Here is a 23,323-nt window from a genome sequence, read left to right on the forward strand (position 1 = left end):
TCTCTAGCCAAGTTCTGGTCCGGATCTCCAGCGAAGTTCTGGTTAGGATCTCCAGCCAGGTTCTGTGTCCATGTTCTCTTGCTCGGTTCTCCAGCCAGGTTCTGTTGCCAGGTTCTGTAGCCAGGTTTCTTCAGCCAGGTTCTGTCTAGGTTCTCCAACCAAGTTCTGTAGCCAGGTTCTGTCCAGGATCTTTTGCCATGTTCTCTCGCTAGGTTCTGTCTCTAGGCTCTGTGTAGGTTCTGTGTGTAGGTTCTGTGTGTAGGTTCTGAGTCTAGGTTCTGTGTCTAGGTTCTGTCTCCTGTTGTCTTGTTACATCTGTATTTATACCAGTTGATTCAATCCTATCAATCTCTATTACAAAGGTTAGGGCGTTTCTTATCTCCATTCCAGGGAGTAAAGATTATGTAGCTTAAGCATGATTGTTCGTAGTTAAAGTGATTAATTACCCGCCTGGCACTTAGTTAAGGGGTTTTATTCCCTCCCTAACTTCAGGGGAAAATCCCTACCTGGGGAAACAACCTTTCTCAGAGAGGTGACCTTGGTTAAAACACATAGTGCCAAGAAGGTGAGCAAACATATTAAGAACCGTATGCCATATATGCCAGGTCCCTTGAAACAGCAAGGATGGACCGGCTCCCGGCAGGGCACACACTTAGGTGGGTACAGGAACAGTTAACATGATAAATGAAAGAATCTGTGGTCTCTGTCCTGCCCCCCCCCCCCCCGGCTGTGCCCCAGGGGCTCCATAAAAAGGGAAGTCAAGTTACCCAGACATCCCAAGGACATGTTATCACAGATGCAAAAAGGCAGACTGGCCCAGTTAAGGTAAAGGCTGACCTTGTCAGGGAAGATACTGGCCTAGGACGTGTCTGCCCACCATCACTGCTTTTAGTTAAAGTTTAATTTCAGACCGTCCTTTGTGGTTAGTTTAGGTCTCTGAGTCTGCAAAACTGCCATGCAGGCCTCCCCTGAGCTTGTCAGGTCAGCATGTGGCCCCTTCCGTCCACAGTTCCCAACCTCCACCCAGCCCACATTTCCTATGCAATCCCGTCCCCTGCACCTGCTGTAAGGCAGGTTTTGGATGCTTGTAAGCGCCCTGACTTCTTGGTTGGCTGGCCTTCTCAATAAATGCCTTGGATGATTCAACCCTGCCTTCGTGATTGGATGCAGCCACAGGCAGCCCGGGGGTTGCCCGGCAACAGAAGGGCCACAGTTGAACTCAGTGGGGTTTATCTAACATTTGTCGAATGAACCACGTGGACAAAGCTAGACCTGGATTAGTGAAGCAGGACCCCTGGCTCACAGTCCCCGCCCCCCCCCCCCCCCCAATTCTCACTGTCCCGGCTTCCTGGGAGCTGTGGTTGACTTTCTTGTCGCCCTTTCTCAGCACAGACATCTGCTCACAGAGCTTCGTCGGGAACAGCAGGGCCGCTCTCCTCCCCGCGGCCCGGGTGGGCTGTGTGCTCCCCCCCCCCCCCCTGTCCGCCTGCAGCTCTCTTCCCAGGACCACCGCTCCTCCTGACAGGCACGGCCATCCCAACCCTTACAAGGGGCTCCCCGACACCCATTTCCACGGCCCCTGATTCCTACGAAGACGGTCCCGGTGGGGTGTCCTGTAGCCGGGGCTGGTGAACAGATGGCTCAGACACAGTTTGACTGTGGGGAGAGGGCTAGGGGCCCCGGGCTCTAGTGGCCAGGGCAGCCTCTCTTCCTGCCTCGTTAGGCCTTTATTGGAATGTTTATGTTTAGGTACAATCAGCAGGGTGAGTACTCTCAGGAGGGCACACGTGTACATTGTCCTCTAGGCAGGGCATCCAGGGGTTAAGGGTAAGGATTCCAGTAATCACCCGGGGTCTGCGCGTGCACAGACTTACTTGGAAAGGTCAAGGGATAATTAGGGGCGCCGCCTTCAATACACCCCTAAGTCTCCCCTGTGAATCCACATCCATTTGCAGCGAGGGCTCAGGATCTAAAGGAGGGGCCACCCACCAATGAAAACACTAGACAAGAAATATGAATTTAGAAGGCATGGGGGCCAGGCGGAAGCCCCCCTCCAGTGGAGAAGCTCCCGGTAAACGGGGTCCCCTCAGCTTTTTATTCACTTGAATACACATTTGCCCTTCAGGAATGCCTACCTACAGGCATATCAAAGGTAAAGTTTGGTTAACAGTAAAAGGGTTATCGGGTTAGGGAATTGCCTTGAGCCCTGCTGACTATGGCATTGATATGCTAACTACTGCTGGTCTTAGCCTCCAGCACTCCCTTAAGGGGATTCTGATAAACAGGCAGGAGGGCTTCCACACTCCCCTTCCTCAGGATTCCTCCTCCCAACTTTCCAACTGAGTCTTTTGTGCTCCCCAACCCTCTAGTCGGTCCTGAACTGCCTGCTCTTTCTCAGCCCCCCTGCACCCGTTCTGCTGCCTCTCCCAGACTCCAGCAGTCCCCCTGTTGTCGGGAGGAGTTTCGGGGCGCCCGGCGTCACCTGTCCTGCAGCAGGATGTGGACCACTGCCTGCCAGCACTCGCCGTCCACGCTCTTACCCACTGGCCCGGTCACTTAAAAACAGGCTCATGCGTCAAGGGTCGCTGCCCAAGAGACCGTGCTGCTGCTCTGCCGCGCCAGGTGCTGTGCAGCCCTGCGACGGCACTGTCTGGCAATGCCACGGCCAGGGCTCCACGTCGGCCCTTGAAGGTCACGGCCCAGATGGCTGCGTAAAGGACATGAACGCTGGATCATGATGTAACTAGTATGGCATTCTGTGTCAACTGTAATTAAAAACAAAATTTAAAAAAACAGATTGAGAACTAAAAATGACAATAATATAAAAAACACCTCCGGCCCTTCCTTTCCATCGCAGAGCGAGAGAAAATAGAGTTGGGGGCAAGCCCCTCAGCCCAGGCTGACCTGCCAGGGTGGGTGTGGGGACGATGGAGCTGTGAACACAGAGGGGCTCAGAGGCTCTGCTTTTTTTATTTATTTAAATTCTTTATTGTTGAAAGTATTTCATATGTCTCTTTTCCCCCCATTGACCTCTTTCCATCCGCTCCTGCCCCCCACATGCCCTCACCCCTACTGACCGTGTCCACTGGTTATGCTGATGTGCATGCACACAAGTCCTTTGGCCTCCCTCCCCCTGCTTTGGTCTCCCTTCCGCCCTCCCCTCCCCCCTTTCCTCTGAGGCTTGAAGGTCAGAGGGTCTGCGTTTATTGCTCCTGCTTGTCCTGGAGGCTCTTGCTCCAAGTGATGTTGTCAGTTGTCCTGTTCCTCAGTAAGCTGCGAAGGCCCCTCCGCACAGAGAAGTACAGCCCCGTGTCCACGGCAAATAGGAGTCCCGGCAGCAGGCAGAGCAAGACGAGGTGCCCTGAGGATGAGATGGCCAGCGCTGTGCGACAGGCGGAGGGCGGAGAAATGGCTGTTGTTAAGGCAGAAATTTGGAATCCCCGGCCTTTGCTGCTCCCACTGGCATCTGCCTGGCTGGGCTGAGGCCGCCACTCAGCCTGGGTTGCTGGGTTTGGTGTGGATTTGTGAAAGTTATCAAAGTTTAAGCTGGTGTGAGAACATTATTTCTTAATTTCAGTGTCTCAAAATTACACTCATTGCTCTCCCCCACATTGCTCCTTGTCGCTAAAGGAAATCTGACAAACAGCGAGCCATTGACATTCGCTCCTTATGGCAGGAACAAATCGGCAAAGGGAGTGGGGTGGGGCCCGGGCTCTCGCCCCTGAGCCCCTGATGACAAGCTTTAGACTCATTTCTTGCCGCTGTCTATAGACTGGAAACATTTTACTGGATTTAAAAGATAGAAATTACATATATATTATATATAAAATCTCAGAGAGAAAGGGAGAGGGCGAGAGAGATAGAAACATCAGCGATGAGAGAGAATCATTGATCAGCTGCCTCCTGCATGATCAGGGATCGAGCCCACACTCGGGCGTGTGCTCCGACCAGGAAGCAACCATGACCTCCTGGTTCCTGGTTGATGCTCAACCCCTGGGCCACGGTGACCAGGCTATATTATTTATTTTTTATTTTTTGGCTATACTTATTTTGATTTAATTTCAAACTGACGAAACGTTACCAGAATCATACAAAGAACTCTCTCATAGTCTTTCCCTACTTTACTAAGTGCTAGCATTCTGACCCAGTTGCTTCATTATTTGTCTTTTCTTTCCCTCACCAGTTGAGAGTGTTTTTTACTTTAAATTTAAACGCAATGAGATTATTTTTATACAAATGATGGCTTTGCTGTGTTACAGTCTCATCAGGTGTGGATCTATCTCCGCTTTGCTATGTGGTCTCGGTCTGGTTCCAGGTGGACGTTCTGTGGCACCAGGAAGTCCAGGAGCTGTGTGCACGCGCACACGTGTGTGTGTGTGTGTGTGTGTGTGTGTGTGTGTGTGTGCGCGCGCGCGCGCGGGGCTCTGGCGGAGGGGGAGCTCTGCTCCGTCCTGGGCCCACGCCGACCTGAGACGGTGCGGGAACAACGCTCACACGATCGAGCGGCTGCATCCACTGGCTTCGCCCTTTGCTGTGACCTGAGGACAGGGGACCCCCCCCCCCCCCCCCAGCTCCTCCTGCCGCACTCAGCGCTGCCCGGCTCACCCGCTGTTGGGGGCCGTGGCCAGCAGGGGGCGCTGGTGCCGACGCCCTCAGCACAGCGTCCCGCCCGAGGACGGTGCCCCACACTCGCCAGTTGTCTTGGTTACAGAAACTGGGGTTCAGAGAGACTCAGTGGCCTAGCAGCGCCCAGGTCCGGCCGTGCGCCTGCAGCCCTCACCTTCCACCAGGACGACCACCGCCTCGGAGGACACGTTCAGCTTCCCGATGAGGCCGCGGCAGAAGTAGGAGCCGTTGTGCTTGCGGGACGCCCTGGGGACGCGGAAGGGGGTGTTGTTGTAGGAGAACTGCCGGCCTCTGCCGCCCTGGAAGTACTGGACGTTGTACACCTGCTTGTTCTTCCAGCTGTGGCACCGCAGCACCAGGGGGTCCCCCTCCCGCAGCTTCCACCGCGGGGCCTGCAGCAGCAGCCAGGCTGGAAGACAGACCGTCGGCCCAGGGCAGGCGTCAGCGCCAAGCGCGGGAGGGGGGACACGCGCCCCAGATCCCGCAGGTGGGAGGCAGCCGGCAGCCCTTCCCATCAGCTCGGGGCCCCCGCCGAGGCCTCTGTCTAACGGGCGAGGGTCGGACTCAGCACAGAGGCTCGGGCCAGGGGAAGCCAGAGGCAGGCGGGAAGCCACCTGCCGGGCGGGGCTGCCTGGGGTTGGAAGGAGGGCACAGGGGCCCGGCACAGCCCAGATCACCCCGTCAACAGCCCGCGGACAGGGCGCTTTGCCGCATTAGGGGAAAGGCCGTCTTCAGAGGAAGGAGGCTGCAGGAGTATCGAGACTCGGGCAGCAGCAGGGCAAGGCCACTGGTGGGCCCAGGAGTGGCTGCAGGTGCCCTGAAGGACTAACGGGCAGGAGGAGAGGGAGGCAGGGCTGGGGGTGCGGTGGGATCTGGGAGTTTCTGAGGGGCCACCGGGCCTGTGAGCCCAGCCTTCAGGAGAGAAACTCCTAGTCACCAGGACACTGTTCTTAGCGGCCTCGCCCAGTAACCAGATTCCACGCTGATAGAACGTGGACTCAGGGCCAGAGGCACAGCTAGACCATTAAAGGTGAATTGCAGACAATCTCTAAAATGACACGAGAGCCTGGCCGGTGTAGCTCCGTGGTTGAGCGTCCACGTATGAACCAGGAGGTCACGGTGCAATTCCCAGTCAGGGCACATGTCCAGGTTGCGGGCTTGATCCCCAGTGTGTGTGTGTGGGGGGGGGAGGGGGGGGTGTAGGAGGCAGCCGAGCAATGATTCTCATCATTAATGTGTCTGTCTCTCTCCCTCTCCCTTCCTCTCTCTGAAATCAAAACAAATATATTTAAAATGACATGAGAAACATCCATGAGACAATGTTAGGCTAAAAAGAGAATGCAAAAAGGATGCACCCACAGAAAACAGGAAGGAAGACCACACTTCGTTTTCAAATATTGCCACGGTTTCTCCCTTTTACTTTCACACATTTATGAAAACCCAAATGGTTTTTGTGAGAAGAACAAAACAATAAAACTAATTATAATTTAAAGAATATGCGACCTTATGCTAAACAAAATTGGTAGAACATAAAGATTCTCTACCTGGAATATTTGCCCAATAGAAGGTAACCTTCGTTATTTATCAATAAAGACCACTTAGCAGAAGAGGCCACATCCTGTACACCCACTTACCGCGTGAGCAGAGATGAAGGGTTAGTAACATAACGCGCTGGTTGTAAGATTATATGCATGTGCATGTGGTCTGGTGACTTTTGGGAGACACACTTGTTCCTGTTTGTCCTGTCCTGGACTCATGTGTTCACTTGACAAACATTTTATCAAGTGTGTACCTGTGATGTGCAAACCCAGATGACCAGGACCCGTGATCCTAACCCCAAAGAACCTGTAGTGTAGACTCAGAAATATCCCAATCGAGAGTGGCGAGTGCTGCACAGTCGGTACTGCAGGGACTGCGAGCCGGAGCCGAGGGGCCGCCAGAGGGAAGTGATGAAGAGGAAAGGCCCTCAGAGGAGAGGAGGGAGATGGGTCCCCAAGGGAGACCGGGACCCACCTGGAGAAGTTAGCAGTCATGGTTGCAGCTTAACACAGTCCTCACTGACTGGCCTTCTGAAGCCAGTCTCTAGAGCCAAGTTCAAGACAAACTGACAACTCTTAGACTTGACTTTTCTATTGCTTCCCGTTGGCAAATCCCCGTTTTATTTGGTCTTAGGTGGCACTTTGCTCCCAGCCTGCTAATAACTCCTGGAGCTCTGAGTGTGAGTGTCAGCTCCGAGACGGGCAGCGGCAGAGGAGCCACCCAGAGCTGCCCTGCTCTGAGGCAGGTCCGCTCACATGGGCTCTCCCTATGGGCTCGCTCTGCCCGTGTCCACTGCACACATGGGCAGCCTTGCTGAAGTCAGGCTTGCGAGGGGACTCGGCAGGTACAGGCCTGCGGTGCAATTCCAGGGACACAGGAGCGTCCCCGCCTCAGTGCTCCCCACCTGCCTCTGGTGCCTGAGCCCCACCGACCACACACTTTCACTCCACAGTCGCCGTGCAGGGCGCACCAGGATATGTGTGTCAGGGCAGCTTGTATGCTGGGAGCCCGAGTGTGGTGCTGATGGAGAGAGAGAAGACGCTCGGCCATTGGGGGTGGTGTGGGGCAGCTTAGGACTTTGTGGGCCTGAGAGTGAGGAGGCGATGGAGGTCCTGCGAACAGATCCTTTACTTCATGCAATGAATACTACTGTGTGTCCTCTGCGGGTGCTGCTCCCGCCCTGGGCAGCAGTCCTGTCTCTGCTTGCCAGGTGTGACACCCGGCCCACCTGGGGTAAGGCCCAACGCTGACACACCTCGCGGGGTCACAGATAATCGCATCTTAGTTCTAACCCCTCGAATATCACCTGGCTCTGCCCCAGCCTCTCCCGCCTCTTGAGTCTCCCCTCGTCCCCATCGCCCGCTCACCGGCACGGACTTGGAGCTGCACCGGGTCGCTGAGATTGGAGAGGCTGGTCTGGCACCTGTACTCCCCGCTGTCGCTCACACTGGCTGATTCGACGAAGTAGCTGGAGGTCCGGTTTGGCAGGAGGTGGCCGTTGTGCCACCACCGTGTGGCACCGTTCCCCTCGGCCTGGGCCCCCCGGCACCTCAGAGTCACATTGTCCCTCTCGAGCAGCCTGTCCCATTCCGGATGCAGGGACACCACAGCCTTCTGGACACCTTCTGAGGAGACAGGAGGATGTGGGCGAGGCAGGGGTGGGGGTGGAGGTGGGGGTTCCCCGCCCTGCATTCCCGACCCGCCCTGCCAAACCACAGTTGGCAGCTCCGTCTTGGAGCTGGGACTCGGCCTTAGAGCATCTGGGCTTGGAGGCACTTGGCCCACTTTTGGCCTCTTTACGTTGAGGAAAACTGGTTAGAGGAGCGTAGGGCCAAGCCCCACCGTGTTGGGACAATTGTCCCCGCTGGCCCTCCACCTGCGTGGCCACAGCCCGTGGCTACTGTGTCCTTGAGGGCCTCACGGGATCAGTCTGACACCTGGAAGCAGACTCACCGGCTCCGGTGCTGGCTGACGCTGCAGAGAAAAGAGTGAAACAAAAATTGAGCACAGCAAGGAGCGGCGGCTGCAGGGGCTGAGCTCTGCCTCTGCCTGCCTTGCCCCTGGGCCCGCGGCGCCTGAACCAGGTTACAGACAGTGGCCAGCTGTCCCGCTGCCGACACTCTGGTCTCCGACGTCTGTGACTCCTGCCCCGCCCCCATGGCCCACCCAAACCCCTGTTTTCAAAAGCACCCCGTTACTCCTCGGGCCCCGTTCAAACTCCCTAATTAATGATCCGGATTGGATTTCCCTGATCGAAAGCCTAGAAACAACCTCAACACAAGTCCCCTCGGAAGAATAGAGACTGAAAGTCTTAGGGAGGAGCCCTAGGAAGTCACCGTGGAAGAGACAGCCCTTAGGGACCATCTGTCTGGTCCCTACTCTTCAACTTGCAGGTGGGGAAACGGAGGAGGAGGCATCCAGCCCCTTCACCTCCTGATGGGCCCGAATGAGCCGGCGTCCTCCCTGTCTCTAGCCTGCGGTTTGCCCTTCGAGCCAAGTCTAGGGCTGCCTGTTGACGCCAGGAGGGTCCCGTCCAGGCTGGTCCCAGGGCGTCCTGAGTGTCTCCCTCAGCGGCAACCGACTTACCCAGAAGCAGCAGGACCGCGGGCGGCAGCAGCTGCCTCATGCTGGCCGTGAGAGCGAGTGCCCACGGCGCTGACAGTGACCTAGCTGGTTTGAGAGAGGAAGTCAGCAGCCTCCCCCTGCACCCCACTACTCAGCGGGTTCCTTTTTCTGGGAGCATCATTGACTCCTGATCGCAATTTGGACAAAAGAGCTCAGGGTGGGGGGTGGGGGCAGAGCCTGGGGGAGAAGTTGGTGGGCGTGTCCCTTTGCTCCGCGTGGGTCTGTGCTGAGACCAGGTGACAGTCCGTGGGGCACCCTCAGCAATCTCAGCGCATTAGCCCCACCCAGCGGGGCCGGGGCCACCAGCGCCAAGAAGGGGGTAGCTGGACCCAGGGACAAGACTGGGAAGAGGGAGGGTGCTCCCTGAGGGTCTCTATCTCCATCTCAGCCCTTCTCCCTCCTGTCCGCTGCCTACGCACAGAGAGCAGGCATTTCAATCTTCAGACCCGACAAGTGTCCCTCACCCCATATTAACTCCATCGACATTTTCTTTCAAATTAAAAATGCCCATGCCCTGGGTGGCGACGCACAGGGGCTCCTAACTTTCGGTGTGAATTTGACCGCAGGTTCCCATGGTCTGTGAAAAGAACCCCTGGCCGTGGGGGAACCGGGCGTGGAGTTACTTGAACAGCCCAGGCGAGAGCAGGGCTGTCGGTCAGGGACGTGGCCGGCGCTGGAGGCGTGGAAGCAGGTGGAGTGGGCAGGACGTGGGTGAGCAATGGGCCGGGAGGGGTGGCGGAGGGGTCTGGGCGAGGCTCAGCTTGGATGCGGGTGATCAGGAGGATGGCGTCCGTTTCATGGACTTGGAGACGGGGAGGAGCAGGCTGGGTGGGGCGAGTGATGGGGTGCAGGTGGTGGTGGTGATTTCAGGCGAGATGTCAGGCAGGCAGGGGACACGTGGCCCTGGAGCTCAGAGGACAGGTCTGGACAAAGGGCAGACAAGTGGATGTTTTAAACTTTTGATAAAAGCTTTAGGTCCATGCCGAAGCCGGTTTGGCTCGTTGGATAGAGCGTCGGCCTGCGGACTAAAGGGTCCTGGGTTTGATTCCGGTCAAGGGCATGTACCTGGGTTGCGGGCACATCCCCGGTGGGGGATGTGCAGGAGGCAGCTGATGGATGTTTCTCTCTCATCGATGTTTCTAGCTCTCTGTCTCTCTCCCTTCCTCTCTGTAAAAAATCAATAAAATATATTAAAAAAAAAAAAAAAGCTTTAGGTCCTCTCCTAAGAGCAAAGGAAAATGTACCCCCTTTCCCCTGTAAGTCAAGGGGCTCCCTGTGCGGCCCGCCAGAGGCTCTAGGTCAGGGTAACCATGGATGAGAATCTGACTAGAGAGCATCGGAAAAGGGGAACCAGGAGAGGACGGGAGGGCCGTGACCGAAACTTGGCCCTCGAGTTGCTGACAGAGCAGATCGGGAGGAGGAGCTACGAGAAAAACAAAGGGGGAGCCCAGAGGCCCCCTCTTCAGGGAGGGAAGTCACAGTGCGAAGGGCTGCAGCACAGCCCAGCGCGGCCCTGGGAGGCTCGGAGGGTATTCGCTGAGCAATTCCAGGGGCCGGGGGTGGGGGACAGAAGCCCGAGTGGAAACAAGAGTGTCCTCATGAACCACTAGTCCTTTAAGCATCTCGGTGACCGGGAGCCCCCCTTTCTTACCAGCATCTCATTCTCTCCGGGGGAGCCCCGACCTTGAGTAGCCTAATAGAAAGTGGTTATTGCTTCCCCTACAGAAACCCAAGGGGCCACATGCCCCTATCCCCACCTGGAGCCAGTGTGATGGGCTAAACTGTGTTTTCCCCAAATTTACACGTTGAAGCTCTAACCCTCAGTAGCTCAGCATGTGACTGTATTTGGGGATGGGGCATTTCAGGGGGTAATTACGCTAAAATGAGGACATTAAGGTGGACCCTCATCCGTTAAGATTGGTGTCCACAGGAAGACATCAGGACAGACATGCCCAGGGCTGACATGTGAGGACACGGAGAAGACAACAGTCCCTACGCAGGAGGGAGGCCTCAGGGGAAACCAGCCCTGACAACAGCTGGACTTCACACTTCCAGCCCCCAGAACTGTGAGGAAATAAAGGTCTGTTGTCTCAACTACGTCACCTGTGGTGCTTTGTTATGGCAGCCAAAGAGCAGCCACATGACCCACGCGTGGCCGTGTGTCTCCGCTGGGACAGCGGGTCTCAGTGGTCACAGCAGTGGGTCGGCTGGCCTGCCTCCAGTTCCCGCCCAGTCAATCCCTTTTCTTCCTAATATGTCAGATTCTGAAACCGCTGCTACAATCAGAGCCTGAGGGACACGCAGGGAACCTCCTAGACTAGAGGGAGATTTTATTTTGTTTTATGTGAGAGGCTTGGACTTGCCCACAGGCCACTGTGACCACTGCACTGCCAGCTGGACAGTCATGGGGGCCACTCAGCTTCCAGGGTTGGAGACATAGGTCTCATCTCTCTCTTTAAAAAAAAATAATTTTTTTACTGATTTCAGAGTGGAAGGGAGAGAGAGGTAGAAACATCAATGATGAGAGAGTCATTGATTGGCTGCCTCCTGCACGCCCACACTAGGGATGGAGCCTGCAAGACCTGGAATTGAACTGTGACCTCCTGGTTCATAGGTCAACACTAAACCACCGAGTCACGTCAGCCAGGCAAGAAATTTAGGTCTTTTCACAGATCGTGGGAATCTGTGATCAAATTCACACCAAAAGTTTTAAGTAAATATTCTACTTGTTCATTTTAATAGCAAAATATAGTAACCTCTAAACTACAAATGCAAAAGAGATCAAAATCATTTAATGAAAACGTTGACTGTTGCGTCTGCAGTAAAAAGAGGAGAAGAGCTAGGAAGGGTCCTGCCGAGTAAAAAAAGGGGGAGGGGGAGGCTGAGAGGGAGCCCTGAAGACGGACTGGGGCTAGAAGCCCAGAAGAACCAAGGGAACCGCGGAGACAAGGGTCCCGGGAGAGAGGGCCTACAGCAAGGACCGCGGAGCCAGCGCGCCCAGGGGTGTGGGAGCCCAGGCAGATGGAGGTCAGGGAAGTGACGGTGGGGAAGATGAGAGTGAACCCCCAAACCAGGAAGAGATGGATGGAGGCAAAAGGGACGGAACCAGAGGAAATGAAAGTAGCTTGTGCGTGACCTTAAGCCACAGCCTATTTATTTTTCTGTGGTCATCACACTAACACGCCTGTTGCCATAGGAGAGATTTCCAGAAATGTGGTGCTGCCTGCGAGCTGGCTCCAAGCCTCCCCCCCTCAGCCCGGCTCCAACTGAAAGGACAGAGGCCGAAAACCAGGACCACAGGCTTTATCAGAGGAGAAGCACCTGCCGGGCTGTCTCGCAGGGGAGAGCAGCAGCACGTGCAGGGGCGGGCACGCCTTCTGAGGGGCGGAATGGGAAGGGGTGGGGGGCTTAGTGTACTGGCGCACACTGATTGGTGGCTTACTGTATGGTCCATATAGGACAAGGCTTAGGGTATTTGGCGGTTCAATGTATGGTCCATATAAGGTGCCTGGTTAGTATTTCCAGGCTGCAGGTTACGTCATGCTCCGCCCATCAGTTGGGGGAAGGGAGGATCTATCACCCCCACCAGCCTGGCCTCCAGCCCCGCCCTGAGGCCTCACAGCAGGATGCAAGCAGACCCCGCCCCCAACTGTCCGCAGCGTCCCCGCGGACCCGTGGGGTGTGAGAATGTCCCAGCGCAGGAGGAAGTGAGTCCGAGCTCTGGTTTCGGTCTGACAGATGTCCGCCCCTCCCTCCCGAGCCCTTTCCTCATGGAGGGAAGTGACCGTGGGCGCCGGCTCCCTTGGTCGGTCGGCGGCAAATCGCACTGAGAGCGCAGGGCTCCCAGGCAGCGCCCCTCTCTGATGGGGAGTCAATGGACGCCAGGAAGGCTCGGCTTCACTCTCAGGCTCAGGCAGGACCCGGAGGGGTCCGCACCGCCTCCTGAGCGGGAAGGGAAGTGGGGGCTGTGCGGCGCTGTCTGCCGCTCCTCGGGGCTGGGCCACACGACTTGGCCCTTGTTGCTGAAACCATGTTTGTTTCACAATGCGCCGTAATGTAATGTATTCACAATGCGCCCTGATGTAATGTATTCACAATGCGCCCTGATGTGATGGTTCACAATGCGCCCTGATGTAATGTATTCACAATGCGCCCTGATGTGATGATTCACAATGCGCCCTGATGTAATGTATTCACAATGCGCCCTGATGTGATGGTTCACAATGCGCCCTGATGTGATGGGTTCACCATGCGCCCTGATGTGATGGTTCACAATGCGCCCTGATGTGATGGTTCACAATGCGCCCTGATGTGATGGTTCACAATGCGCCCTGATGTGATGGTTCACAATGCGCCCTGATGTGATGGTTCACAATGCGCCCTGATGTGATGGTTCACCATGCGCCCTGATGTGATGGGTTCACCATGCGCCCTGATGTGATGGTTCACAATGCGCCCTGATGTGATGGTTCACAATGCGCCCTGATGTGATGGTTCACAATGCGCCCTGATGTGATGGTTCACAATGCGCCCTGATGTGATGGTTCACCATGCGCCCTGATGTGATGGTTCACAATGCGCCCTGATGTGATGGTTCACAATGCGCCCTGATGTAATGTATTCACAATGCGCCCTGATGTGATGGTTCACAATGCGCCCTGATGTAATGTATTCACAATGCGCCCTGATGTGATGGTTCACAATGCGCCCTGATGTAATGTCTTCACAATGCGCCCTGATGTGATGGTTCACAATGCGCCCTGATGTGATGGTTCACAATGCGCCCTGATGTGATGGTTCACAATGCGCCCTGATGTGATGGTTCACAATGTGCCCTGATGTGATGTGTTCCCGCTGTCACATGAGTGGGGAGACTCGGAAGCAAGTGCAGCGACAGGGCCTCTGCCCGAGGGCCACCCGACCGAGGCGAAGAGGCCTGTCCCTCGGGAGCGCCCCTGCACAGGTGTTCACGGGGCACACACCCACCGTGTTTTGTTTTTATATTTACACATTTTATTTTATGACTTTCTGCAACTTTATTTTTGATGCTAATCCTCAGACACATAGGCACACAAATACACACACACCACTCAGCGCCCACGTACCTTTAACCGGAGGAGGATGCCGGAATACATGCGGAGGCCTCGCTCTGCCTCCTGGCAGAGAGGCCTGTGCTTCCCGAGCTGCCTGCCCCAGGCCACCCCTCCTCCTGCGGGTGGACTGTTGTGCCCAGATTTCAAGGTTCCCAAAAAGCCCACCAGGGAGCCAGCGAGTCCGATGCAAAAGCAAAGAGTCCTTCATTTCGAACTAGTTCAGCTCCCCGACCACACTCACCGATGCAACGGTATGCCCAGTGGCAGAGAGAGGGCGAAGCCTGATGGGACGAGGCGTTTTATAGGGGGGTGGAGTGAGGGCAGGAGAGGGGACTGTGGGCCCCGCCGATTGGCCAGGCGCGAGTCGTGTCTCATTACACAGGATGTGGTCATGATGGCGTGCACTTCCCTTGATTATCATTGGTTAGTCCAGAGAAATCCTGGGCGTGGCCAGCAGAGGCCTGGGCGCCGGAAGAAGCCCGGCCTAGCACATGGCTCCGCCCAAAAATGGAGAACCCAGGGCAAGATGGAGGGCGCAGTCCTCGCCCCTCGATAGGCGTGCCTCTCCGAAGGCCGCAGGCCGCTCCCCAGCACCCAGGAGCCCGGGGCGCTGTTCCCCTGCTGGAGGGGGCTCCTTGGGCCGCCCCCGCTCCCCCAGAGCCCCGGGCCCGCCCCCTCTCCGCAGCCCTCGGCCTTCCCGGGCAGGAAACTAGACCAGGTGCGGCCAACCCAGCGCCGGTGCCGGAGACGGGCGGGGACGGCCGGCGGGAGCCCACCGCGGGGAACGCCAGGACCAACCACAGGGAGCGCTGGGCACCAGGGCCTCTAGGTTGAGGTCTCGCCCTTTCATGGACCAGGGTTCTGTCCCAGCCCCAGGGGTGACTTTTGTTTGGTCTAAACCAGAAGTACTCACATTTGAGCTGCGTGCGTTCTGGAAGGCTCGGTAGGACCCGTTGGAGGCCTCACTCAGGTTTCCTGATGCGGGGGCTGGGAATTTGCCTTTCCAGTGAGTGTCCCACTGATGCTGCGGGTCCCAGGACCACGCTTTGAGAGCCAATGTGCTTCCCAGTGATTGACTCAGGACTGAACACGGACCCAGCTCTGGACAATGAACTCAGGAAGGCAACCTGCTGTGGGGATTCTGGGGCCAAGAAGCAGTGTCGCAGAAGACCCCAGAAAAGCAAGCGCCGCTTTACAGAAGTGGAGGGACACTGCTTTATTACACCGGCAGACTCCGGGAGTGAGTTCCAAGTCAGAGTGCAGTAACGCCAGAGGCTTCGCTTTTTATAACCTTCTGGGGTCAGTGTCTTGCAGATAGGGTTCCGCTCCCTTTCGTGGGCTCACAGGAAGGCCCCCAGGTGTCAATGATCTGTCCTGGGGCCAGAAATAACGACCTCCCCTCCCCGCCCTCCACCCCAGCAGTGCATGGTTCACAGTTTGTATGGCCTGACATGCCTTGCAAGACCAGTTTCCTCCTCAGCAGGACTCCTCTGCCAGGCTGGGGCAGGTGGGTGATGCTTGGAGTTGCTGCAGCCTTCACTCCGCGAGGGCAGTGCCGCCTGTGAGGCAGCGAGGCAGGCCGGGAACACCGGGGACTAGCAGCGTATTGAGTCACAGGAGTATTTTACTCTCTCCCGCCAGCTGTCTGAAGACAAAAGTGACAGGGTTGGCACTGCCCCGTCGTCACTCGCCTTGGCAGGGGAGATACTAAAATATTCCTTCTCGTGGAGGCCATGGAGTGGAGTTTTCTGGAACTTGCTGCACAAAGTCACCTAATGATTCATACACCTCCCAGTGCCCCAGGGGCTTCAGCTGACATAGCTACAGAACAATTTTCATTATTTTCAATAGTGCTGCAGAGATCAACAGTATTTTTTAAAAATATTTTTTGGCTTATTTCCAATGGCCATTTTTCCAGAAATGAAATTGCAGTGTCACAGGTATACACATTTGTGAGCTTTTGAGTATTTCCACATTTCTTTACAAAACAATTGTTTGAATTTCCTCTCAAACAATTGGGAATCTGCTGGCTCACAATCTCTTTCTGAATCTTCGGTGGCTCTGTGGCTGAGAGCCGGGCCTTCCATGGTATTTGCACGCCTTTGATTGCTAGTGTGTCCCTATGGTTCCCGGTATTTGCTTACTGGTTGTGCTTCCTCTACTGGGTGGAGAACTCTCAGGACAGTTCATGTCCTTTTAGCCACATCTTTTTGCAGGTCACTGTTGATGTTCTGGGGGACATAGTTCAGGTTAGGATACTCTGAGTTTGGGGTGCCTCTGGCACATAGCAGCGGTGCGTTCAGGACCAGCTGAACATCTGGAAGGAGAGGTTGGGCTAGAACTAGACACAGACTGGAGCTGAACTGTGCTAAGAAAGCTAGTGACCAGGCTGGCATGGCTCAGTGGTTGAGAATCGACCTATGAACCAGGAGGCCATGGTTCGATTCCTGGTCAGGGCACAGGCCCAGGTTGCAGGCTTGATCCCCAGTGGGGGGCGTGCAGGAGGCAGCTGATCAATGACTCTCTATCATCATTGATGCTCTATCTCTCTCCCCCTCTCTATTCTTCTCTTAAATCAATAAAAAAATTTTTTTAAAGAAAGCTAATGGAAGCCATGGCAGTGGTTAGGATATTTTGAATCACTTAGAACCTCACTTGTCCTTCAAATGTCCTTGTCAAATATTTAGCTGCTACTCAGCAGCGGGCAGCTTCCAGCAGCGCTCAGCACGTTTGCCTTAGGATGGGGCCTCATCCCGAGTCTCACCAGGGCTGCCCGGAGACCCAGGCACAGGCGTGCACAGCTTCAAGGACAATGCAGCTGAGGGTCATTGTGCCACAGGCTCCCCAAACTCAGAGTGTCCAAACCTGAACTATGTCCCTCAGGACATCAACTGTGACCCCAAAAATATGTGGTAAAAGGACACGAACTATCCCAGGCGCAGGCGCGGTGCTGAGGAGCTCTCCACCCAGCGAGCAAATACCTGGGACCACAGGGACACGCTAGCACTCAAAGACGTGCAAACACCATGGCTCTGTGAGAATAAACAAGCCATCTTTTCTGTCCAAGATGGGCTGCGTGGCTTGGTAGCTGCCATGTTGGCTGCATGGCTTGCAGCTCCCCTGGGGGCTGCCATCTCGAAACAGCAAAGGCCAATCCCTCCCTTTGAATTAGCCAATCGGGAATGACCATGCACCTGAGCTCCAATCAAGAGCAAGGGACAGGTCACATGTGTCAGGGATTATAAACCCAAGCAGCCCACCTACTGGGTGTGCGAGCGCTTCCAGACCATGTGCGCGCACCCTTCTGCATAGACGTGAAGATGTTTGCCTGATGCCTGGCTCCCGAGTGTGTTTTGTGTTCTACTAGGACCCCTGACTCGGCGGGGGGGGGCTCACTTTATTTCTAACAGATCTCACTCCTCATTTTCTTTTCTTTTTTTAAAAAAATACTTTTATTGATTTCAGAGAGGGAAGGAGAGGGAGAGAGAGATCAATGATGAGAGAGAATTGTTGATTGGCCCGCTACTGGGGATGGAGCCTGCAACCTGGGCATGTGCCCTTGACAGGAATCGAACCTGGGACCCTTCAGTCCACATGCTGACGCTCTATCCACTGAGCCAAACCAGCCAGGGCTAACCCCTCATTTTCTACTCTACCTCAGACCCCATCCTCATCACCGGGGGCCTAAAGCCGGACGCAGCTGAAGGAAGCAAGACTCTGCTTGCCACTGTCTGAGGTCAGGAGTCACCCAAGCGGAAGAGCAGAGCAGTGGCTTAAAGCCAGCCCCTCCCGCTGCCCCCTCTTAGCTCCTGAACCCACCTCACTCTCTTGGCGCTAAAACACTCAGATCGTTAGTTTACTTGAAAACTGGGTGTCTCAACCACTTTGTTTCAACAGAGGGCAGTAGAGCCGCAGACAGCCTACATTTCTCAGCCCAGAAATTAAAAAAACAAGTTGTCTGTTGCAGCATTATCCCAATGTCAAGGTGCGCAGCGTGTGGCACGCCGCACTTCCTGTGTCCGGGGGCGGCGGGGGGAGACTTGTGGGGGCAGCCACGCTTAGACTCCCCCTCCTCTTGCAAGCAGCAAGCGTTTGACGGTGTGCGATTTACGGAAGGGGTTGGGTCCTGAGGAATGAGTATGAGTTTGCAAGATAGCTTTGTTCATAGACAACGTGGGTGAAAACATGGCAATGTGGGGAGCAGCATTTACATTTGGAGAGATCATTGATATGTAAGTGTTAGTGGTGAGACTGGTACCAGGTGTTAGACCAGTGGAGTCGGACCGGACTTTGGTTCACCAACCTGGGTACCTGAGTTCTGGCTAAGAATTCAGAGCCAAGACTCAAACTACAAGAGAAAGTTTATATAGAAAGTCACAGAGGCGTAAGAAGTGAGCCGTTGAAGAAATGGGTTCAGGAAACAAGTTACAGGGGCAAAAGCAGGGCCCATGGAGCTTCAGAGAAAGAGAGAGGTAAGAAAACCACACTTGGGGGGGGGGTGTCCCCCATAGAGAGGGTGTTTGTCTGGAGGTCTCAAGGGAGGGTCCCAGTAGAATAGTCGTCAGCTTTCCAGGGGCGTCCTTTCAGGACCCTGGTCTCTTCTGATTGGTCAGCGCCAGGGCAGGGGGTCATCATCCAAGGCCGCTGGTCCTGAGGCGGCCACGGCTTCGTATGTCTGGTTTTGCTGATTTTCTGGGCCTGGAGCTGAAACACACTGAGGCCTGGATGTATTTGCTTCTAGTCAGAACCTCACTGTCCTGGGGGCTTGAGCTGAAGGCTGTCCTCTCACTCCTTGTTCACTCCTCCGCCAAGGGGGTCTCACCGGCAGGACAACAACACGCTGGGGGAGGAAAGGTCGCCCTGGGGGTGAGGTCCTTGCTTCCCAGTTTTGCCCCTTGCTAGGCACCCGGAGCTCTTGCCGGGCGTCCTTCTGTACCCGGCCCGTCCTCCGTGCTCTGCTCACGCCTGTCTGCCCCCTCCCACATGAGACGTCCTGTCCTGTTTCTCACCGGCTGCCTGTCCTTGTGTCGCTCACTCACCGTTTCTTTAGCTGTAAGGTTAGGAGGCTTCTGTCTGGAAACGGTTGCTGTAAACATCCTCATCAGCACAACTGAGAGCCTCGCCTCGCTCTGCAGGAGCCGCTGGGAGCAGGAGTCAGGGCCCGGAGGGGGCTCTCGATGTGCCCTCACCCGCCTCCACTGAAAGTGCTCCTTGAGCTCAGCTCTCACCTCTGCCTGGTCCTGCTGCTGTTTTCCTTGAGGCTGTGCTATCTGAAACACAAACACGGTTTTGATTCTGTGACTGTCTGACCCTTCATGGTGCAAGCGGGCCTCCCTGAGCTCACGTGTTCTTCAGCATGTCACATTTATATTATTAGCGTGTGATATGCAGAGCTACCTTGAGCTAACCTGCGGACATGTCTAAAATCAAAGCCCTTTTGATTAGTACTCTGGCTCTACAATCCATATTCATTTTCTTCTTGCGCTCACACTTTTCCTCAAATTTTAATTCCAATCACAAACTCAAAGCTCCCTTCCGCTCCTAAAGCAGGTGAAGAGCAGGAGGTGCTCGTGCTGCTTTCGTCTGTCCCCTGCATGCGTCCGCCCTCCGCTTTGCAGGGAGGTTTGTATAAGAGACTCCCGTCTCTTCGTATTTCCCTCGCGCTCTCCCCGCACTCTCTCTTCCCCGCACGGAGTCAGCATGGGGTTGAGCCCTGGGTGCCGACCGTGGACTGTGTCACTGTCTGGCCAGCCCCTGCCCTTGGGCCATTCTCCCTGGCTCAGCGCCTGGTGCCTTTGCCACCCTCAGCATTACTTCCCTCCAGTGGTTCCAGAAGACTCAGCTTCACTTCTGCCAACATGCCAGGGCCCACACGGACTCCAGCCGCCCACCTAAGCTGTACCTTGGCAGGTACCCTCCTGCTGGGGCCTCCCCTGAGAGGTGGCCACAGGAAAGAACAGAAACTAAGCTAGGGACTTCCACTGTCTCCAGCACAAAATAACTTTTCCCAGTTTCTGGACTGATAAACTGAGGCCATAGAACTTTTCCATAAAGCTCCTCAACCAGCCTACCTTTAGTATTTGCACATTTACTCAACTGCGATGGGCAGAGATTTCCTGCATTCACATTTCAGGCCTTTTTAGGATTGCTTCTTTCCTAGTAATCTGCCAATCCATGCACAAGAGGAATTATTGGTAGGAACTTGGTGTGGACATTTGTTCCAAACTGGGTCTGGATCCACCACACTTCATTCTGTCTCTGACCCCTCACCCTCCAGTACTTCTGCTCCGAAGACCCAACTAATGGGTTTGCTTCCAGATTCTTCTGCTTTCTCCCCAGGGATGGCATACCTCTCCCCACTTGGCACCGCACCTGTGCTGGAGAGCACTGAGGGAAACCTATCTCTTGGTCTCTACCTTCTGTGTGTTGTCCCGAGAAGCAGTGTGCCTGGGTTGGACCTAGGATTCCAGCTCTCTCTTGTCCCTGCGGGTTGTGGAAGACTGGCCACCCACACCCTGGTAATTATTATTAAAGAGATGGTAGAGCCTGGAGTCTGAACTGGATAAAACTAGAAATGAGCCAATGCTTATCTTCATTAACATGTAGGTTAATGAGCAGGAAGAGCTCCTTATGGAATATTATGCAACAATAAAAAATAATGAATCTTGCCATTTACTTTCCATAGATGGACCTAGAGAGCATTAAGCTAAGTGAAATAAGAGAAAGACAATTACCAGAAGAACCAAGATGGTGGCATAGGTAAATATGGTCTTCGCCGCCTCCCACAACCACATCAAAATTACAACTAAAATACAGAACAACCATCATTCAGAACCACCTACAACTAGAGAAGTAAATAAGAAGGCACACAAAGACCGGTAGGAGGGGACGAGGCACAGAATGGGCGGGTCCAGCCCTGCATGTGGCGTTTTTTTTCGATCAGGAGGGATATCTAAGCCGCAGAGGCCTCCTGTGAGGAGCAAGGGGTCCCAGCCTCACACCAGACTCTGGCCCAGGGTTTCAGAGCTGGAAAGAGAAGTCATTGTAACTTCAGGCTGTAAAAACCAGCAGGGATGGGGGATGAGTGACACAGAGGCTGTTGGAGTCACATGGATTTACTTGGACTCGCTCCCTCTGAGCTCAAGCATTGGGGCAGCAGCTAGGGGGGATCCAGGGACATACTGGGAGGAACTGGATTGTCTGGCACCAGAGCAAGAAATCTGGGGCGGCTCTCCCAGACAAAAGTGCTGGCAGAGGTCATTGTTCCTATTCTGAGACATACTCTGTTGCAGAGCTGACTGGCTGGCAGGCACCATATCTGAGTTTCCATGAGCCTGGCTCACACTGTTTGCTCTGCTCTGGTGATTCCCTGAAATCCTGCCCCATCCAGTTTGTGACCCCACCCAAGCAGCTTTTCCATATGAATGGCCTGTCCTGGCTCAGGCTTCAGACTTTCCTAAAAACTCTCAAACAAGCAGCAGATGGTGTCAGCATGCCCCATTTCTCTCAATAAGAGGCCCTAGGCTCAGCATTAGCAGCAGCCTGCCTTGTTTCACAGCATGGCCTTTCCTGGGCACTTCCAAGCCCAACACAAGTAGCAGCCATCTGCAGATCACTCTATAGCTCCTGATAGGTGGCCCCAGGCAGTGGCTGAGTTGGCATCTCCCAGGGGGGACGGGGAGCAGAGTCAGTGCACCCAGTGGACAGCTTCAGACCAGGCCAGATTACAACTGTACACATCCACATGGGGCAGACTCAGTGAGCACTAGAGCCCCACTGAAGCAAGTCCTGCTCTATAGGGGTGTCTCCTGCACAGCAGCTCTTCTGCTGTAGTTGCAGCTGGTCCTCACAGCCAATTGGCCCAGGGGTCAATTCCTCCCAGTGATGCCAACAGCAATCAAGGCTCAACTAGAACAAGATAGTGTACACATCCCACGCAGGGGTGCACCTGGAGTGCCCAGCTCAGGTGACCGGCAAGGTTGAGCCATTGAGCCCTACAGGACACCTACTACACAAGGCCACTCTACCAATTCCAGGAGACATAGCAGCTCTAACTAATACATAGGAACAAACACAGGGAAGCAGCCAAAATGTGGAGACAAAGAAACATGTTGCAAATGAAAGAACAGAAGAAATCTCCAGAAAAAAAGAACTAAATGAAATGGAAGCAAGCTAAATGCTGGATATAGAGTTAAAATCAATGGTTATAAGGGATGCTCAAGGATCTTAGTGAGAGCATCAAAGATCTTAGTGAAAACATCAAAGACATGAAAAAAGACCAATCAGATATTAAGCACACACTAACTGAAATGAAGGATAATTTACAGGGAATCAATAGTAGAGTAAAGGATGCCAAGAATCAAATCAGCGATTTGGAATATGAGGAAGCAAAAAACCCAATCAGAAGGGTAAAAAGAAAAAAGAATCCAAAAATATGAAGACAGTGTAAGGAGCCTCTGGGACAACTTCAAGAGTATCAACATTCACATAATGGGGGTGCCAGAAGGATAAGAGAGAGAGCAATATACTGAAAGCCCACTTGAAATAATAATGACAGATCCCCGCCCCCGCCCCCCCCCAAAGAAATACACTTATAATTCCAGGAAGCACAGAGAGTTCCAAACAAGATGAACCCAAAGAGGCCCACATTGAGGCACATCATAATTAAAACGCCAAAAGTTAAAGATAAAGAGAAAATCTTAAATGCAGCAAGAGGTCTTTGAGGGGGATGCCAGCCGGGCACCATGGCCTTCCTCACGACGCAGCTCTGGCTCACTGACCACTCCTGGCGGGAGCAGGAGGTGCAAAAACATCCGGCACTTCCAGGGGAGGAAGAACCACTGCGACGGGCTGGCCATCAGAGCTGTGATCAGAGCATTTGTGAAACACACGAAAGCCGGAGGCAGAAGAGAAGCATCCTGAGGATGCTCTGGATTCATCAAATTACAGCTACTTCCCAGGAACACAGCCTGCATTGCCCAGCATTTGTTGGCAATTTAATTAAGTGCCAGGAAAGTGCTGGCTGATCTGGCCATTCTATGAACCAAAGACTTTTAAATTCTTGGCTGCTTTGGCCCAAAGGAGGCGAGAGGAAGGATTTGCTTTGGGGGATGGAAAGGATCTCGAAGGTATCTTTTCCAGAGAGGTGCAGTGCCACTGACGGGGGACACTGACACACCTGCCCTCTGCAGCCACGTGTCTTAGGAAAAGGCGTTTTCCCCCGATGATCATGTGATCATAATTAACACAGGGGCTAAGCACCGGTTGCTGAGAATGTAAGTTTGATTTGCAATTATGTTACTTTATATTTCAGTAACAGTATGAGAGAAAAGGCCTGTCTGTCCTCCTTGGGACAGACCAGCGACAGCTCATGTAGATTGTGCCAATACAGCTGTGTGGTGGTAAAATAAAAAAATAGCAGCAAGAGAAAAGCAGTTAGT

At 54.4% G+C, this 23,323-nt stretch overlaps 1 protein-coding gene and 1 pseudogene across 1 annotated transcript; one reads left to right on the forward strand and one right to left on the reverse strand.

The window, feature by feature from the left end:
- Window positions 1-3,150: 3,150 nt before the first annotated feature.
- LOC132220529 (low affinity immunoglobulin gamma Fc region receptor III-A-like) lies at window positions 3,151-8,904 on the reverse strand. The gene is made up of 5 exons (XM_059673708.1): window positions 8,752-8,904; window positions 8,119-8,139; window positions 7,533-7,790; window positions 4,781-5,035; window positions 3,151-3,382 (listed from the first exon to the last, which is right to left on the reverse strand). Exons 1-5 carry the CDS (start codon window positions 8,789-8,791, stop codon window positions 3,204-3,206), a joined length of 753 nt encoding a protein of 250 aa, XP_059529691.1. The 5' UTR covers window positions 8,792-8,904; the 3' UTR covers window positions 3,151-3,203.
- A 13,723-nt stretch (window positions 8,905-22,627) lies between these two features.
- On the forward strand, window positions 22,628-23,043 carry LOC132221220 (large ribosomal subunit protein bL20m-like; annotated as a pseudogene).
- The last annotated feature ends 280 nt before the right edge of the window (window positions 23,044-23,323 follow it).

The sequence above is a fragment of the Myotis daubentonii genome, chromosome 18 (genome assembly GCF_963259705.1).
Source record: "Myotis daubentonii chromosome 18, mMyoDau2.1, whole genome shotgun sequence".
NCBI classification, from domain to species: Eukaryota; Metazoa; Chordata; class Mammalia; order Chiroptera; family Vespertilionidae; genus Myotis; species Myotis daubentonii.